The sequence below is a fragment of the Sphaeramia orbicularis genome, chromosome 15 (genome assembly GCF_902148855.1).
Source record: "Sphaeramia orbicularis chromosome 15, fSphaOr1.1, whole genome shotgun sequence".
Classification (NCBI taxonomy): domain Eukaryota; kingdom Metazoa; phylum Chordata; class Actinopteri; order Kurtiformes; family Apogonidae; genus Sphaeramia; species Sphaeramia orbicularis.
In genome coordinates this window covers 49,517,095-49,537,386 of record NC_043971.1, presented here as the reverse complement: position 1 = coordinate 49,537,386, position 20,292 = coordinate 49,517,095, and the positions used below count along the sequence as shown (strand labels likewise).

The 20,292-nt window shown below is 38.3% G+C and overlaps 2 protein-coding genes across 9 annotated transcripts in view; both read left to right on the top strand.

Moving 5' to 3' along the window:
- Window positions 1–15,043, top strand: part of klc1b (kinesin light chain 1b) — a 55,452-nt gene extending 40,409 nt beyond the window's left edge. For 6 of the 8 annotated variants that reach the window (XM_030156305.1, XM_030156303.1, XM_030156307.1 and 3 more), the window contains 3 exons: window positions 12,375–12,499; window positions 12,580–12,637; window positions 13,910–15,043. In XM_030156305.1, the coding sequence (XP_030012165.1) occupies window positions 12,375–12,499; window positions 12,580–12,637; window positions 13,910–13,987 (261 nt within the window). In that variant the 3' untranslated portion in view covers window positions 13,988–15,043. Of the gene's footprint in view, window positions 1–5,051; window positions 7,405–12,374; window positions 12,500–12,579; window positions 12,638–13,909 lie in introns of those variants that run through there. The other 2 variants (XM_030156309.1, XM_030156308.1) reach the window with 1 other exon arrangement.
- Window positions 15,044–17,915: 2,872 nt separating this feature from the next.
- ptk7b (protein tyrosine kinase 7b) overlaps window positions 17,916–20,292 on the top strand; it is a 103,430-nt gene continuing 101,053 nt past the window's right edge. Inside the window, exon 1 of the mRNA XM_030155808.1 lies at window positions 17,916–18,447. Coding sequence (XP_030011668.1) covers window positions 18,327–18,447 — 121 coding nt within the window. The 5' untranslated portion in view covers window positions 17,916–18,326. The remainder of the gene's footprint in view (window positions 18,448–20,292) is intronic.

Sequence of the window (20,292 nt, the reverse complement as noted above, 5' to 3'; positions counted from 1 at the left end):
GCCCTTCACAAACCCCGCCCACGCATGTTGCCACACCAGCCTGCCTAACACGCCCACTCTGTGAACCATGTGACCTCAGCGGTGTCACATGGTCCGGGTTCTGTTATAACCTCATGTCTGCTGCTCTGACGCATAACACACACGCACACCTGGAACACACACACCCACCTGGAACACAGACACACACCTGGAACACAGACACACACACACACCTGGAACACAGACACCCACCTGGAACACAGACACACACACACACCTGGAACACACACACCGGTAACACACACACACACACTTAGAACACACACACCCACCTGGAACACAGACACACACACACACCGGTAACACACACACACACACTTTGGACACACACACCTGGAACACTGAAACCCAGGTCCAGTCAGATCCAGATCCAGTTTTGTTTTGGTTCCCTTTCACCTCCATGTGGAGATCTGGTGGTAGTTCCAGGTGGTCCTGTGTTCTTCAGTGTGTTCTTTAGTGTGTTGTTCTCTGGGTGTCCATATCAGCACCACATGTCCAGTCACGTGTTCAGTCCTAATAATTCAGATGCATTCATGCTTTTTGCAGAATGTGTGAAATGTTTGTGAAATGTGTAACCGACTCCATCCATCCACTCATTCATGAAGCTGCAGAAACACCCTGTTGTGTCTTTGGACACATGGTCACATCTGCTCTGTAGATATGAGGTGATAAGGCCTGCCTCACACCTGCAGCTCCACCTCACACCTGCAGCTCCACCTCACACCTGTAGCTCCGCCTCTGCAGGCCTTCAGTCCTAGGTCACATGCAGCCATTTTAACCCTTTAGGTCACGGGTGTCAAACTCATTCTAGTTCAGCTCCCACTTTGAGCCCAGTTTAAGCTCAAACAGACCCGACCAATACAATAGGAACTGATAAATAATCAGAATAATAACAGAATAACTGATAAATAATCAGAATAATAACAGAATAACTGATAAATAATCAGAATAATAACAGAATAACTGATAAATTCCTGTGTTTTTGTTCTGAGGTTCAACACTATGAATGTGAACGATGCTCATGGATCAATTTAGACGAAACATTAATTTCATGACATTCGACCGATTTTTGGATCATTTTTGATTTGTTTGGATTGTTGACTGGAATAACTGATCAATAAAGCACTTTGTGACTCTGTCTGTGAGAAGTGCTCTATAAATAAAATTTACTTACTTACTTAAAGTTCATTCCAATAAACAATCTCCACTTAATTTAGCACAAATAATTATGACATATAATTGTAGATACATTCAGAGAGTAAAGAGTTAACTTTATGATCAATACAACCTGACTGTCAGTAGTCTCTTTTCCAGAGCCTTAAATTACATGAATATAACTTCATAAAAATGTGTTTATTGGAAAAACGACAATTTGACCCAAACTCTGTTTTTTCTCTGAATAGTTGTTGTTGTTGGTGTTTGTTCGTAGTTAAATTGATATATGTCCCAAAACTGTAATGGAAAGACCTTTGAGTCCAACTAGAGTCACATGACCAAAACAAACAGATGTGGTTGGATGTTAGAACAAGAGAAGAAGAAGAGTTGAACCCAAACGTGTGTTTATGTGTGGACACACCAGGAAACCACATCAGTTTAGAATTTAGGAGGAGATAGAGGAGGAAGCAGCATTCTAGATTTAAAACAACACAGATTTATGTTCCTGTTTATGGAGGGAATGACACTGACATCTACCAGAAGAAAGAAACTAATCAGCACATTTAGGATTGAATGGACAAACCAACATTACACACTTGTGTTTGGAACACATTTATATAAATATGGGGACAGTTTAGCTCAGATGGACCAAAGACACTAGTGTGTTCCTGTGTCATTTTTGCTCTTTGTAAATCCATCCGGTGGGTTTGCAGGTCCGTTTTTGGGCCCTGGGCCGTAGGTTTGACACCCCTGCTCTAGGTGGGTCGTCTGTCTGTGCTCAGGCCTAGTTTGTGTCGCTCCTGTGGGTGTTTGAGGATCCGTCAGCATGGGGGACGCCGTCCACGTCCAGGTTAATGCTTTCACCTTCATGTGTCTGTGTTCATGTGAAATGCATGATGGGAGTTGTGTGTCTGTGTCTGTCATGTGCTTGGTGCTGCTCTAGAAGCTTCTACACGTGGCATGTTTTCATCCTTTTCCTTTGTCCTTTTCTAACCCACTCCTGCCACGACAATCAATCAGCCTGTCCGTCAGACCTCCCCCTCTGTCCTCAGTGGATTGGACTCTGCCTCTGTCTCCTCTCATTCCACACAATGAGCTCGGGTGGGTTAGCATCTGTAACCATGGTAACCAGGCCAGACCATCAGCTCCTTTGTCGTCTCTAAGGCTCCGATCACACTGTATTTAAATGTGTCCATATGTGACCTGGATCTGATCTGTTCCAGACCGTCTGAATAGCACTAATCTGACCCAGACCACGTTCATAGGTGGTCCTCAATCTGACTTGGACCACTTTCATATGTGGTCCTGAATCTGACGTGGACCACTTTCATATGTGGTCCTAAATCTGACTCGGACCACTTTTATATGTGGTCCTAAACCTGACCAGACATGTGGTCCTAAATCTGACCCGCACCACTTTTATATGTAGTCCTAAATCTGACCCGGACCACTTTCATATGTGATCCTCAATCTGACCCGGACCACTTTCATATGTGGTCCTAAATCTGATCCAGACCACTTTCATATGTGGTCCTAAATCTGATCCGGACCACTTTCATATGTGGTCCTAAATCTGACCCGGACCACTTTCTTATGTGGTCCTAAATCTGATCCAGACCACTTTCATATATGGTCCTAAATCTGACCCAGACCACTTTCATATATGGTCCTAAATCTGATCCAGATCTGATATTTTCCAATGTGACTTAAGTCTGAACATCCAGGTCACATTTATCCAACCTTTACGTCATTGAAATGTGACAAACGTCCCAGTTCTGCGTCCCTGTAGTGTTAATTTCATAAACACAGTATATCTGCGTGGTCTCGTATTCCATCAGGACCTCTTTAGTCCATGTGGGTCACTTCAGGGTCACATTCAGTTCAGACTCAAAACTGATTGAAGTCGCATTTAATGTGGAATATGAACCAACACACAAACAGATTTCACCCAAAATTTCGACTAGTGCATTAGAGCTGCTGTGTGGGCGGAGCCTTAGTATAGTGGAACACAGATGGTTGGTGCAGGAGCTGAATGACTCTGCAGAATCTGACCCAGTGAACGGAGCCAAGTCCAGTGTTTATGGAACCAGAACCAAAAGAGGAAAAACAGCTGAGTCACAGTAACAGAGCCTCTGCATCACTGTGTCCGTTTAGACCCACACTGATCCATCTGATCAGTACAGGGTTATTATTGAGCATGTCATCAGTCTCTTGGGATTGTCTACAAACATGGAAACAGGTTCATCTGATTCATTTAGTTCAGTTCCATGTGAACATGTGGAAAAACCATTAAATCACAGAAAGCAGAAGAACGAAGATGACAAGAACAGGACGTTTGAATCTGTCACTAAACTAAAGCAACACAAAAACAAATAAAAGTGGAATAAAATTTTTTTTAAATAAATTAAATGTATTAAAATTAGAAAAAAATAAACAAAGCCAAACAAGAATTGAAGAAAACAATGAACTAAACTAAACACAAATTGAATAAAGATCCAGATAAACCAGTCCTTGTAAACACACAAGATCTGATTCGAACAGTTATTGGATGTTTGTGTTCAATGTAAACGGACTCAGTGACAGATGGAGTTGATCACAAACACAGTCCTGACGCTGTTTTCAGTTACAGTAGATCCACGGGTTCCCATGGTAACAGAAAACATGGAAAAAAAAAAAAGGAAAATATAAAAAAAAAAAAAACAGGGAAATATGGGGGAAAAACAGGGAAATATAGAGAAAAAAACAGGGAAATATGAAAAAAAAAACGAAAATATGGAGAAAAAACAGGGAAATATGGGGAAAAAACAGGGAAATATGGGAAAAAACAGGGAAATATGGGAAAAAACAGGGAAATATGGAAAAAAAAACCAGGGAAATATGGAGAAAAACAGGGAAATATGGAGAAAAAAAGGGAAATATGAAAAAAAAAAAACAGGCATGGTTTTGAAGGTCTGACTGAAATGTCAGTAATATAATCACATAAATAGAACTAGATGAACTAGAAATAATTAATAGAAATGAAGAACTGAAGCTAAGACCAAATTATGAAGACAATCTGAAGTAAAATGTGAAATTTAACCACATTCATCCAGAAATATGGGTTTAAAAGTCAAACAAATCACTGAAATCAATGACATTACATTATTTTAGTAATTTAGCAGTAGAATTTAGAGTGTTTTTACTTCATCCTGATGCAAAAATCCACATGTATATAATATTTTTACCCAGATGAGTTTACATCCCTGAAGTTCTAATATTGAACCAAAAGTTTGTTTTTTTTTTTGCTTTTTCAGTTCATCTGTTGACTCTTATTTTTGGTGAATTGAATAAATAATGTGTTTATTAAATGTGTGAAAATGTGAAAAATGATTCATCTGACTGATTTGGTCTAAAACCTCAAAGTACATTTAGTCTTTAGTAACATATTAAAGAAAATTGAAGAAAACTATTGATCAAATGAAGAAAATTAAATAAAATTAAACACTATCAACAAAGTGACAATTTAGTAAAATGATCAACAAAGTGAAGGCGATTCAACAGAAAAATTAAAAAATGATTACAAATGAATCCAAACTGTGCAAAATAATCCAGAATATCGACATGAAATAAAAAATGATCCAAATGGACACATGGAAGTATGGGTTATGGTCATAGTTGTAGATTTAATGTCTGAACCTTAAAGTCGTGAACAGTGGTTTCTGTTCAGGTGTCAAACTGTAGGAGCCCTGGATCTACGCCCTGAGGTACTCCATCAGATTAGGGTTCAGTGTGAGCATAGGACGCCCAGACCCACAGCTGCTGATCTTACCATGTGTGCGTTTGTCTTTGTGTCTGTCTGTCTCTCTTTCTCTTATCAGGCCTAAGCCATCAAGATTATTCCTCCATCCTTCTCTTCTTCCAACACAATTACAAACGGATGTGTGTGTCGTTCCCTCTGGCCTCTTCCATTCCGGTTTCCCCGACAGAGACTCTGAAAGTCCTTCCACCACCGCCACCGCTGGGACGTTTGGGCTTTCCAGAGCTGCTCTTCTTCTTCTTCTTCTTCTTCTTCTTCTTTCACTAACCGTGTGTCGTCCACGTTGGAGAAAAAAAACTCAACTCTGCCTCTTTCACTTCAATATCAAGAATTGGAAAAAGTCAGTGATATTCTCAACAAAATAAACAAATGCAACGCAAATGTTTCACAAACTGAACAATATTAGAACTAAAAACAGGAGATCAGAACAAAATGATCAACACCTTTAACAAGGATCAGCATAACTCAACAAAATCAAGAAAATTGAAAGTCACTAAGATTGTCAACAAAATGAAGCCAGACCGAACAAAATAATAACCGTATTTTTATTTGAATTAACATAAACTGAACAAAATCATCCAAAAGTACACAATTTTCACAAACTGTTAGCACCAAAAACAGTATAATTTTACAAAATGGATGGAATTAACAAGAATTAGCAAAGCGATCAATAAAACTATCAACAAAATGAACAAAGAATGAGTAAAATGATCCAGAAAATGAACCAAAAATACTAAAATTGAACCAAAATAACAAACTGATTAATTGATTATCATCATAGTTGGTGATTTATCAGTAGATTGAATAATTCAACACATGAACTGAAGTTGAGTTTTTTCTGCTCCTCCTGCTGGTCAAACACTGTACTGCATCATAAGGACTGAACAACACGGTACTCTGCTGCTTCTTCTTCTTCTCCTCCTTCTCCTTCTCTTCCTCCTTCTTCTCTTCCTCCTTCTTCTTCTCTTTCCTTCACTAACCCTTGGTCATCCACGTTGGAAAAACAAACTCACCTCTTTTCTCTTGGACTCTCGTTCACCTTTGAATCCTTGTGTGTTTTCTGTCACTTTCACATGTTTCCTTCTCCATTTGTGAATCTTCATGAGAACATTTATAGGCTTGAGCTGAAGCCAAGTTGCAGATTCTCTGTTCGAACAAGGTGACAGATACTGGAAGATGTTGGACATGATATCATACATATATTTATTTCTATGTCTGATGCCTTGAACGTTGAAGCCGGCTTTTCCTTGGTGCCTGTATTTAGCCATATCCGTTTAACTCTGAGATCAAACGCCTAAAATAAAAAAAATGTAAAAAAAAAAAAAAAACATAAAAAAAAAAAAATAAAACGGTACTGTACTGTTAACACATGCTATCATCCTTAATGTAGACGGTGTGAAATAAGAAGGGAGCATCGCCATTATTTTGTTTTTATAGATGTTATCGGTTTAATTTTTTGTATGAATTTGTTTACATTACATTTTTTTTAAGTTGCTTGCTATGATGTGCTTTCGTTTCGGGCTGAATATGAAGGCGGTGGCGTTGGATCCAGATCAAAACAGGGAAACGCCATGTAACGGGAAAGGATGCTGCTGTTGCCATGGTGATATGGTGTCAGGAGGAGACCATAGGGCTGGGTGATAGCATACACTGAAGACACCACTAATCAGTCAGTCTTTTTTTGGTGACGTTTTTATTTATGCTTCTAAATTATTCACAAAAGACACAAAAACATGAAAAAAAGGAAAAGTCGCTACAAGAACAAAATACAGTAAAAACAGAGGATGCAACAAGATGGAAATGATTTAAATGTCACAAAATGAAGAAAATTTTGAGAAATTTTAGATATAATGAGAATAACATCAAAGCCCTGACAGGATGAAAATGATGGAGAATGAAACGTGTCACGATGAAATTAAAGATTAAAATAATGAAAAAGAAAAATTAAGGAACATTATACAAAAGTGGCAACAAAATGCAATGACACAAAAGATGTGAAAACATGAAAATGACTGAAAAGTCACAAGTAGATGAAGGTAAATAAAGTAGACGTAAACTAGATGATGTAAACAAAAATAATGTTAAATTTGCAACAAAATAAAGTTATGTTTAAAGGAAAAAAAAACCTTGATTGAAATCACGTTGGGCTGAAAAATGAGTCAAAAGATCAAAATAAATAAGAAAATTGTAACAAAAAATTACATTAAACAAAGTCACGATGAAATTTACTGAAAAGTTCGAACTAGATGGAAACGCCGTAAAATTTAAGACAAGATGAAAAGATGTGACAAAATTTATGTAAAAAAAAAAAAAAAAAATCTAATGAAAATTACACAAAAGACACAAGATGAAAAGGATGATGTAGAACGTGACAGGATGAAAACAGGAAAGTGTAAAAGATGTGAAAATGTAAACATTGTAAAAAACAAAACAAAACAAGATGCAACAGTCGAGTTTAAACTTCCGTCTAATCTCTGATGTCGATGCTTATTGTGTTTAGTTAAAGTGAACGTTGTGTGGACGTTGTCCTGTTATTGCCCAGACCTACGTTAATACCAGGCAGAGGGAAATCAGACTGAAATCACAGAAATCAGACTGAAATCATGAAATCAGACTGACATAGCTGAAATCAAACGGAAATCAATGAAATCAGACTGAAATCATGAAATCAGACTGAATTCAGACTGAAATCACTGACATGAAATCAGACTCAAATCACTGGAATTAGACTGAAATAACTGAAATCAGACTGAGATCATGAAATCAGACAAATTACTGAAATCAAATTGAAATAACTGAAATCAGACTGAAATCATCAAAATCAGAGGGAAATCGGAGTGAAATTAGACTGAAATCACCAAAATTAGATTGAAATAATCAAAATCAGAGTAAAATCAGAATGAAATCAAAGAAACCAGACTGAAATCACAGATGTCAAGTTTAAATCTGACTGAAATCAAAGAAAGTAGATGGATATCAAATGGAAATCACTGAAATCAGTATTCAGGGGTAAAGCAGACAGTGTGTCCTTTTTCACCATGGTGGTCGTGCGTTGGTGGTGGTTTCCATGGCGCCAGCCCGTCACAGCACCCCCATGTGTGTCAGTGATGTCAGACTGATTCAGGTTCCACATTCAGACCAGTCCGACCTAAAGTGGATTAGAACCAGGGAAAGAAGAACACGGTCACCTAGAAATAATGTCAAATACTAATGTTTCTTTATATTTTCCTGTGGAAAAAATAAAATAACATGATGATAATGTTTACATCTATAAACAATTCTTTAAAAATGTGAATAACATAAACAACCTGATACTTCTAAATATAAATCAGTAATTTTATCAATATTCAGCCTCAGTTTATCATTTCTACATGTTCATGCTATCATACAGATACAGTGGATCTACAAATACACACAACAGTTAAGAACAGACTGAATATTGGAACAAACACACTGATTTATATTAAAGACAGTTCAGGTTCCGATTTGTTCACATTATTCACAGTTTGTTTTTTTTCACAGACCACAATGGTCTAAAGTGGCTCAGAACCAGTAAAATAACAACAGAATAACATATAAATAATGTAAAAAAAAAAAAAAAAAAAAAGGACACAAAATAGAGAAACAGAAATAAATAAAAAGAATTCACATGAACAAAACAAATAAAAAGGTTAAGACATGTTAAAAACTTAGAGAAACATGTAGAAAACAAATAAACATAAAAAAACCAAATTAAACTATAACAATAAACCATGTTCGAAAATGAGCCTGACCTCCCGTTGACACCGTTGACTGTTATTCTCTTCAGTGTACTGTTAGCGCTGAAGGGCCCCGTCCGACCCTTTTCTTGGGCCGATTTTGGACCCCCCTGCTCTATGGGAGGCATGGCCTTTTCCGGTGCGGTAAAACGTGGGTGAACGGTGTCCAGGTGTTTCCTCCAGACGCAGCGTTTCCTCTGATGTTCAACTAATGAATGTAGAGCTGCAACCAATTAATCGATTAGGTGCTTGAAGTGAATGCAAAAATTCCAAATTTGATTAATCGACTCGAATTGATTGAAGGGAAATGTTCTGTTGCAGTTTTCCTGAATTGAAGCTTCTTTGTGCGTCACAATAAGCGTCTGTGTGAAACACAACAGTGGAACCAATGTTTAACAGCAGAGAAATGAAGGAAACAAAGATTTGATTCTGGAGAATTGTGGTTGAAGGATTTTTTTTGGATCACTTTGAGTTGATTAATTGGTTGCAGCCCTAAATGAATGTAACTGACTTTAACATCGTGGGTGTGTCATGGTCATGGTGGGCGTGTCACGGTCCAGGCGGGCGTGTCATGATCATCGTGGGCGTGTCACAGTCATCGTGGGCGTGTCATCGTGGGCTGTTTTTGGTTCAATGAGCGCATTCGTTCTTCGTTCCTCCCACCGCCTTCTTCCTCTCATGCACCTGTGAGCAGCAGCAGTGACTGTTTTACGGTCCGTTCTGACTATGGTTGTGTTCGTGGAATGCTTATTTATTGAACTGTCTATTCTCCACATATATAGTGTGACTTGAGTTCCGTAAGTGGACGAACATTAATGGTAAGGTCTATAAGCACTATGTTAGTAAAGTAGGACTGCATTATATTTACCGTTCTGCATTGTGACGACTATTGCATCAACACTTGTTGGTATTCTCAAATAAAAGTTTTTCATTTGTGAACATTTGTCTTTTCTCTGCGTCGGATCAGAACTACCACTCAGTTCAAATGCAAATGTGAGAAATGATGGTTAATATGACGGTGTTTGGTCTAAAACTAAAAGGTGCATGTGGTTCTGCATCACATCACTGATGTTTAATGAAAGTTTAAATAAAAAGAAAGTTTGATAATGAAGACTGAACCCAGTACTATCAATCAGTGAATGAAACAAGTAATAAATGAACAGAACTATCAACAAAATGAATCAAATGGGGAAAAAAATATTAGTATCAGAGTAAACATACAGAAAAGAATAATCTAAAAAGTGAATGAATTTAGTATGAAAAGCCACTGATCTCAAATGATTAGTGAAATATACAGAAATGAACATGAATTGGCAGAAGTCAATACAATTATCAACAAAATTAACATAAATGCATTAAAAAAAAATCCAAAAATAAACAAAAATTTGTCAGAAAATGAACAATACTAGCATTAAAAACAGGAGATCAGAACAAAATGATCAACAGAATGCACAAGGATCGAATGAAAATGAAGAAAAGTCAACAAAATTAACCCAGACTGAGCAAAAGAATCACAAATATGAACAAAACTTTTAACAAAAATGATCAAAACATGAAGGAAAATGAACAAAAATGATCAAAATATGCCCAAAAATGATCAAAACATGATGAAAAATGATCAAAACACGAACAATGAACAAAACATGATCAAAAATAATCAAAACATGAACAAAGATGATAAAAACATTAAGAGAAATGAACAAAACATGAACAAAAATGATACAAACATGAACAAAATAATCAAAACATGAAAAAAGTGATACAAACATGAACAAAAATGATCAAAACATTAAGAAAATTTATCAAAATTAGCATGAAAAACAGCTGACTTCCACAGATCATCAACCATATGCACATACATTGACAAGAAATGGGAAACTCCAGTGGTATTTTCATGTAATTTAACATAAACGGAACCAAATAATCCAAAATATAAACAATTATCACAAAATACTGGCACCAAAATCAGCATATGTGAACAAAATGAACAGAATGAACAAGAATGAGCAAAACTCAACAGAACGATCGACAAAATGAAGGAAATGGAACAAAACCCAACAAAAAAAACTAGTAAAATGATCCAGAAAATGACCAAAAAACAGTTGAAGTGAATCAAATAAACAGATTATGATCCTAGTTGGTGGTTTATCAGCTGATAATGGATAGATGTGAATAATTCCTGAACTCAACTGGAGTTTATTGATGTGGTTTTTACTGCAGGGTGTCTACAGCTCCCCCTGCAGGTCAGACCGCTGAACTGCACCAGGAAGACTGAAGGAGACAGGGTCCGAGTCTAATGGAACCAGTGAAAACACACACCAGTACATGAGTGGATGGATGGATGGACAGATTACATGTAGATTAAATCTAATAATGGGTTCAAATTCCAAACACAGTGACTCAGATAAATGACGTTTGTTCATGGTGACAGTGACGTCGTTTCATTAAAGTTCATTAACTGCATGTTTGGAGGATCATGATAATTAAAGGCACCACTAAGCTGCTTCTAATCTATCTGTTTTTCACACTCAGATCAATAAAATCATGTCATATTTGTCGTATTTGTCATATATAATGAGGCCACAGTTTGTGTTTTTCTGTGTCTGTTCATTAAAACAGCAAAAACAGACAATGCCTCAGAGTTTGGATTCAGTTTAAACTGAATTTAATGAGTTCATTTATCAGAGTTAGTGTTGAACAGTGTGTGTTTTCTGTTCAGTTCTGGGGTTCAATGTTTGTTTATTGTTTATTCCTGTCTGCAGTGTTTGTTTTCCTGCTGTTTTTAATCTAGTTCTGTCACTGCCTATTATTGTTATTATTATTATTATTATTACTACTATTATTATTATTACTACTTTCACACTTATATTACTTGTATATTGTCGTTATGACTATTACTATTATCATTTTATCACTTTGTGCTAATTATACTAAACTACATATAGTTTAATATTCACAGAATACAAGTACTAGTAGAGACCAGTGGTAAAGTAGAAAATATAATAATAATAATAGTAATAGTAATAATAATAATAATAATAATAATAATAATAATAAATAAGTAGCTTATAATGTTATAATATATAATATTGTAATATGCACAATATGTATGTATGCATAGATGTATATGTGTATATATACACATGTATGTATAGTTTAATGTAGATTTAACAATGATAATAGTGATAATAGTCATAACAATGATATACAAAGTGTAATACTACTACTACTACTACTACTACTACTACTACTAATAATAATAATAATGGTAACATTAATAATAATAAAATCAGTTGTGACAGAACTAGATTAAAAACAGCAGGGAAAAAAACACTGCAGACTGGATTATTATTATTATTATTATTATTATTATTATTATTATTATTATTATTATTTCTACTTTGCCACTTGTTTCTTCTAGTTCTTTCCAGTGCTCTTTTGTGTTTTTTTCACTACTCTTTTTTTTAATAACTTATTTATAGTTACATTATTGTATTGTATTGTATTGTTTGTTTGTTTGTTTTGTGCAGTTTCTTGTGTATTTGCTCAGTGTTTGTTTCTTCCTGAACCTCATAGAGCTTCTGTCTAATGGATCCTTAAACTTCTATGTGATCTCCTGTTTTCAGGACGGCAGTGGTGCTCTGCAGCGCAGCGGCTCACTGGGGAAACTCCGAGACGTTCTGAGACGCAGCAGCGAGTTATTGGTCAAAAAACTACAGGGAAACGGACCTCCAGAACCACGCAGCACTAAGTAACAACCACCACCACCATTATTCTAATTATAATAGGAGCACATCCTCATTCATGTTCTCGTCCACGTTTGTCCAACAGCATGAAGAGGGCAGCGTCACTCAACTACCTGAACAAGACCAGTGATGACCCATTCCAGGTGAGAAACGGATCATAACCAAAGCACACAAACCACAAACAAAAGACAAAAAATAACATGAATCTGCAAAAGTCAACGATAACCTCAACCAAATGAGCATAAATACAGCAAAATAATATTAAAAAAGTGCAAAAAAGAGCAATATTAGCACTAAAAACTGCACATTTTAACAATATAATCAACAGAATGAACCGAATAAACTCAAACTGTTAAGAAAAAGAACCAAGACTGAACAAAATAATCAAAAAAAAGAACAAAAAATTAAGCAAGACTGAGCAAAACAATCAAAAAAAGAACAAAAAAATTAAGCAAGATTGAGCAAAATAATCCAAAAAAAGAACCAAAAAAGAACCAAGACTGAGCAAAATAATCCAAAAAAAAGAACAAAAATGGATGAATGAATAAATGGAAGAATGAATGACAGTGACTCATCTGTTCAAATATCAGATTTCTGTCTCAGATCAACTTGATGAGACGTCGTCAGAAAAGGCGATTCAAAGAAACACCAGTGGATTTGACTAAAAAATAACATACACTGAATTTGAAACTGTATATTTATCACTTATATAATTAAATCGTAACATGTTGATTATACAATATGAACAGTGCGTTGGAGGCTGAGGTGTAAATGACTGAGTCGTCTGCATAAAGGTTTACTTATTTAATTTTATTTTGTTCTTACTGAACCTTTGTTTAAACAAACGGATGAAAACAGTCATATTTATAACTGTGGAAAAAGAAGGAAATAAATATGAAAATGAAACAAACGGGACAATAAAAACACCAGAATAAGGGAAAATATTAATAAAATATTCACAAAGACACATTAAATGCATTTATGGAACAGGCTAAAGCTGTTCATGAATGGGAGGGGTCTGAGCACTGAGCCCTGTGGGATGCCCATGGTAACTGTAAGTGGGAGGGGTCTGAGCACTGAGCCCTGTGGGATGCCCACAGTAACTGTAAATGGGAGGGGTCTGAGGACTGAGCCCTGTGGGACACCCACGGTAACTGTAGGTGGGAGGGGTCTGAGGACTGAGCCCTGTGGGACGCCTTTGGTAACTGTAAGTGGGAGGGGTCTGCGGACTGAACCCTGTGGGACGCCCATGGTAACTGTAAATGGGAGGGGTCTGAGGACTGAGCCCTGTGGGACACCTTTGGTAACTGTAACTGGGAGGGGTTACCCTGAACGCGTACTCTCTGCGTTCTTCATCAGATCAGCTGACAGTTCCACGTGAAAGCCCAGTTTTAACTTCCCGTTCCTGTTTCCAGACCAGAGGTGGTTCTCACTTCAGGGAGAGTCGAGGTCTGAGCTCCAGCACCGTGGACCTGTTCACCGGTGGGAACTGACCCCCCCTTAGACTGCTCCGACAGCACCGCCTTCACAGACCACACCCACCAGACGTCATCACTCCTTCACGTTTTAGAATCAGACCCAAAGACTCGTCGGACCCTGGACCCGACCTCAGACCCTGGACCCAACCTCGGACCCTGGACCCTGGACCTGATCTCGAACCCTGGACCCGACCTCGAACCCTGGACCCTGGACGGTGGTTTTGTTGTGGATCTTCTGGGACCGGATCATGGTGCTTGTCTCGTAGCCGTCATCTCGGTCGTGGATTCGTTCTTCTCATCATCTGCACTTTGACTAATAACTGAACTTGTTGCCATGACTCCGCCTCTTCCTCCGATTGGCTGTCAGTAAACGTTCCTGTGCCATCATCCAGTAGATGTAGCTTTAATTCTCTGAGTTAAATTGTTATTAAATCATTGTTAAATTGCGTTTGTTTGTTTGTTTGTTGTTTTTTTGCCGGTTGAGATTGGCGTCGGTTAAAGCTTTGGGAACAGGGTGGAGTTAATGTGGTCACATGATTAGGGTCATGTGACCTGTAGTTCAGGGGGTTTTCTGCTGCTTCCATGTTCTTCTGTCTCTTATTTTAAAGACTAAACACTGATTTTTCGCTGATTCCAGTCGATGACCTCGAAACTTGATGCGCCGTCATTTAATTGGACGCCGTCGCTTTATTTCCTGGTGTTGGCGCCGCGTTTGACTCCGCCCCATTTACACTGATCAGGACATGAATGACAAAATCTGCGTCTGTGGAACTGGAATGTCTGATGCTTTTGATTTAGTCGTCAGTGATAAAACTACATTCAGGTGTTTTTGTGTCCAATCAGGTTAAAGGTTCGATTCTTTCAAATGAAAATCGTTGGTAAAAGTCGAACGTGCGTCTGAAACTGTGTCAAATATAAACAAACAAACATACGATTCTGTGTCAAATATAAACAAACGTACAGTTCAGTGTCAAATATAAAACAAACTTACGATTCTGTGTCATATAAACAAAGACGATTGTGTCAAATCACTTTGGAATTAGAACAAGAAATAAAACCAACTATTTTCTACTTTTGTGTGTTTGTTTTATTTGTGTTTTAATGTGATTCCACTTTGATCTCATTTAACTTTTATTTATTTGTCACATCATTTTCACAAAACACAATCTTAATAAATACAGATAAAGACAAATAAATACAAATAAATAAATCCTAAAGTTGGAAATAAAAGGAACAGTTTGGAAAATATATTCAGATGGTCTTTGATGGACCACATGGATCCACCAGGAACCAGATCAGATCATTAGTGTCCTCTGATGAAACCACTACCCAGGATCTGGACCTGGATCTGAGGTCTGGTCCTGGACCTGGATCTGAGGTCTGGACCTGGACCTGGATCTGAGGTCTGGACCTGGACCTGGACTAGACCCTGACCATCTGATCTAAAGGATGTGAAAACAAACACTCTCTGATCCAGGTCCGAGTCTGGTTACATCCAGGTCCAGGTCTGATCCTGGTCCTGGTGCAAGGTCTGGCTGATCCTGGTCCGGGTCTGGTTCCTGATGTGGACCTCAGAGGTACAGTACCGAGTTGGACCAGGGGGTCGCACTGTTGCCTTCCTTATCCCGGGTCTAATCCGGGTCCGGAAGCGGCTCTTGAGGATCATACGTAAAGTCCCAGGAGTGAGGACCGTCAGACCGGAAGTAGAGCCGGAGGATTTCACAATAAAACAGTTTATCTGGATAAAAATACTGGAAAAAAATACTTTATTCATGAGTTTTAAAGAAAGAATTTTATGAAAAGAGACATTAGTTATAATTAAATTGTATTCATTTATTATTCAACTCAATATTAGCTTTGTGGAATTAAAAAAAAAAGATGAGTTTAAGGAAAGTATCAATCCAACAGAAATACCCAGAAACATTACACTGGGTTACAAAAAAATGTTTGTTGCAAGTTGTCTCGGTTTTTTCAACTGAATTAGGACCATTTTGCACCGCTAAATCCAAAAATGACATCTGTTTTTCTCAGGTCAGGTTTTTTTGCTAATTTGATTTTGAAAAATTTGATCTTCTCACAAAATTGATTCCATTTTTGTGACTTTATCAGTTGATTTTTTATATAATTCTCACCCAAAATAGGTTTTAAGAGAAAAAAAATCCTTTTCTAACAGGATTCCTGTTAGGTTCAATGGTGTATTCACCGCAGATGTAGCAGAATACGTCAGGCTTGTTTTTGCAAGATCTTCTAGTCGAAGCCATTTCATTCACCTGTAATATTAAAAAAACCATTCATCATAAATTGGCAAAAGTAAAATCTTCAGAACTCGTTTATTGAAAGAAATATGAAAGAATTTTGTATCATATGATGTGAAAATGCCCATAAATGTAAGCAAAAATGTTCAAAATAGTTCAGAAAGTTGACCTGATTGAGCAAAATTAATGTGATTTTTGGATTCAGCACACCAAAATTATCCTAAATCAGCTCAAAAAACTTAAACAATAAATTTGTTGTTGACCAGTGTAAATACTAATAAATAAGTAAAGTCCTGTTTGTACAGTTTAATTTAATAATAGTATAAATAGTTTTCATCTGTTCACTGTTTGTATCATAGTTTTTTATTTGTGTAAATGTGGGTCAGAAATCTGGTCAAAGTCTCAAATCAGTTCAGTTCATAATAATAAAAAAAAAATTGTTACATTTAAATGAAAGTCAAATTAAAACAACATGAAGCTGTGTCAGGTCTAATGATTATTTATTTATTAATTTTATTTATTTTAAACCTCTGATGTCTGATAAGTATTTAAAGGTTTATGATGTCGATCTAATGGACAAACGTGTCAATAAAGTCTTCTTCTTCTTTTTATTATCATACATCAGTTTCTCCTCAGTTTCATCATAAACACATCTGTTCTCTATGTTCCTTATGTTTAAGCTTTGTTTTATGTATTTTATCTCTGAAATCTTCATTTTAAGAACATATTTATTTATTATTATTTTTCAGTCTTTTTATCCACACCCTCAACCCGGATAAATTTAACCTGTGAACTGTGAATGAACCTGTGACTCTGTTCCATGATTAAATATTATTATTTTTGAATATATTTGATAAAGTTAAGTAAATCTGTTAAAGAACTGTGACTTTAAGCAAATATTTTGGAGAAAAAACGGATCTGGGAAGGAAGGAGAAGGAATACTCATAAATGGAACAAAACACAAATATGAGGGTTTTATAACATCCATCCATCCATCCATCCGTCTGTCCGTCCATCATCTTCTTTTCCTGGTCCTGGACTCATCAGTCTATTGGATGTCCAGACTCCTCCCTCTCTTCAGCCCCCTCCCTCTACCCAGACTCCTCCCTCTCCTCAGACTACTCCCTCTCCTCCCTCTCTTCAGACTCCTCCTCCCTCCCCTCGGACTCCTCCTCTCTCTCGTCAGACTCCTCCTTCTCCTCAGACTCCTCCCTCTCCTCAGACTCCTCCTCCCTCTCTTCAGACTCCTCCCTCTCCTCAGACTCCTCCTCCCTCTCTTCAGTCTCCTCCTCCCTCTCCTCAGACTCCTCCCTCTCTTCAGACTCCTCCTCCCTCTCTTCAGACTCCTCCTCCCTCTCCTCAGACTCCTCCTCCAGCTCCTCCAGGTGGTCCTTCAGGTGTTTCCAGTCCAGTCCACAGACATAGTTTGTCCAGTGTGTCCTCTGTCCTCCCTCTGTCTCCTCCTGGTGGGACATGTCCAGATCACCTCCCCATGGAGCCGTCCATCAGACCCAGCTGTGTGCTCCTCCTCAGCTGGTTCCTCTGGTTCCTTTGAGCTCCTCCTGCTGACAGAGCTCTTCAGTGTTGAGGCTTTTTTTTTTTTTTTCTCTGTGTTTTATTGTGAAAGTCCGGACCGGAAGTGCCGCTCGTTGCTCCGGTGACTCCACGCCGACAGTGGAACCCACGCACACGGAGGGAAGACGCAGAGTTAGAGACACGGAGCTGGACTGGCTCCTGTACCGGACTAACTGGCCCCCGTACCGGACTAACCGGCCCCGGTGGACTCAGGCGGACTCACGGTGACTCGGACCGGGCAATAGTGACCCCGCCCCCCCGGGACCCGGACCCGCGCGCACCCTTTGTCCGTGGACCTAAACTCGGCTTCAACTTTCGGCGGGGCTTCGTGCTGTGGCTCCGGCCTCCGTGGGACCAGGTGAGCGGCCGGTCCCGGTGTCTGGTTCCGGGGTTCGGGTGTCTGGTTTCCCCGGGGACGCGCGCGCTGGTTCTGGTTCGGTTTTTATCGGTTTTTACGGAGCGGCAACGACGACGAACGGAGCTTTTTCGGCTTGTGACGCCGGACACGGAGCACCGGGACGGACATGGATGTACCCGGAGACGCGGAGCACCGGCGGCCGAGGCAGGGCGTCCGGAGCCCGGCGGAGAGTGGCGCGAGGAGACCGGTGGGTCCGCGGAGCCTGGCGGCGGTTGTGCTCCTGCAAGGTGGGTCCGAAAGTGCGGCTGGTTCCGGCTGAGGTTCGGTCGGTTCTGCTGGTTCAGACTGTGTACATGCAGGCAAACTTTAACCCCCCCCCCCCCGTGGTTCATGTTACCGTGTGTCTGAAACAATGGATCCACTTTTACAGGTTTTATTCTCACTTTTACAGTTCCACAGTTTAAGAACATGTTGTTTTGGGGGAAGGCCCCCCCCTCACTGTACCCCCCCCACCATTGACCCCAGTCCGAGGGGGGGCTGGTATATGTGTGTGTGTGTGTGTGTTTGGGGGGGGGGGGGGGTCCATGCTCTTCATCAGTCCTTTGGGTTTTTATGACTTTTCTCTTGTTTCAGTTTCAGCTTCTGTTTCCTTTGTTTGTTTGTTTTTTTATTTTTATTTTTTAACTGATTCTATTTTATTATTATTTTGGTGAAAATATGGACAAAACTTCCTCCTGTCTCAGACTCAGGGTTCATCTGGGGGGACTTGAAATCCTTGAAAATCCTTGAATTTTAATGTTGTGTTTTCAAGGCCTGGAATGTGTTTGAGCTGTAGTTTCAGTGTTTGAATTCTAACTGTGATTTTATTTCTTCATTTTTCATCTTAACTCCAGTCAAAGCTCCTTCCACAGAGCAGACACGTGTAAATATAAACCTTTATGTCATAGTCAGTTCTCAGGTGTTCTCAGATCAACTCCAGATCCAGTTTTGTTTTTTTTTTAATTCAAGTTTTTATTGAACTTTTCAAAGGCTTGGTACATGACAAAATTAATATGTTTCTCTGTATAAGAACATGTAGTATATAATTAACAATTAACTCCGGCGACAGATTCGACATATTCTTTATCTCATAAACATAAAAGATCAAAAATAAAATAAATAAATAAAAGACAGGCAACAGATACAAAAGAAGGAGGATACATAATAATATCAACTAATAAACATCTGTATAGACACACACCTGTACATGCACTCATACATTCACACATACAGACCTATCTACATTTCTGTAATCCCAAAACCTGTCCCAAAGGGTCACCCCCTCCCCTCTGTCGTCACTTAATCTACAAAGCATACATTCATAGGATGCAGTTTCAGTCATTGCACAAACCCATTCTTTTCATATACGGAGTTTCTAATGTTTTCCAGTGTCATAGAATGACTCCACAAGCTGTTGTTGTACCCACTGAAATTCCTAAAAAGTTACATTTGGTTATACTGGGTAACTGAGATTTATCTCCCCGTAAAAGCAGAGCTCTGGGTTTGAGGAGATTTCTGCGCCGAGCCAATTACTTAAAATATTTTGAATTTGAGTCCAGAAGGGTCTGATTAAAACACATTCCCACATACAGTGAAGGAAAGTTCCAGTTTTCTCTCAGCATTTCCAACATAAATCATCACCCAATAGTTTGATCCTATACAATCTAGATGGTGTGTAATAGCAAATGCATTACGTTATATTGTGTAAGTTTACCCCTTGCCTCTCTCACATATTTACCACAATCAGCCACAATTATTGCCCACTTTTCACTTTCAGTCTCTCCACCAAGGTCCCTCTGCCAAATCATCTTTAACTGGTTTGAGTCATTAGAGTCATTGGTGAGAGAAGAATTAGCAATTTTGTAAACTCCAGGTCCAGTTTGATCTGAATCTTTGTCTCTTTGGTTCCAGTTTGTCTGAACACAGTGTCGTCCTTTATTTTGGATAAAAGTCTATGTTCTCCTTAAATTTCTAAACTTTTATGAAACATAATTTTAGATGTTTATACTTAATACAATGTACATCATTGTGAAAAAAGTATAAATACTGTATAATCTTGAGTTTATATTAGATGGATTTGACCCAGTGATGAG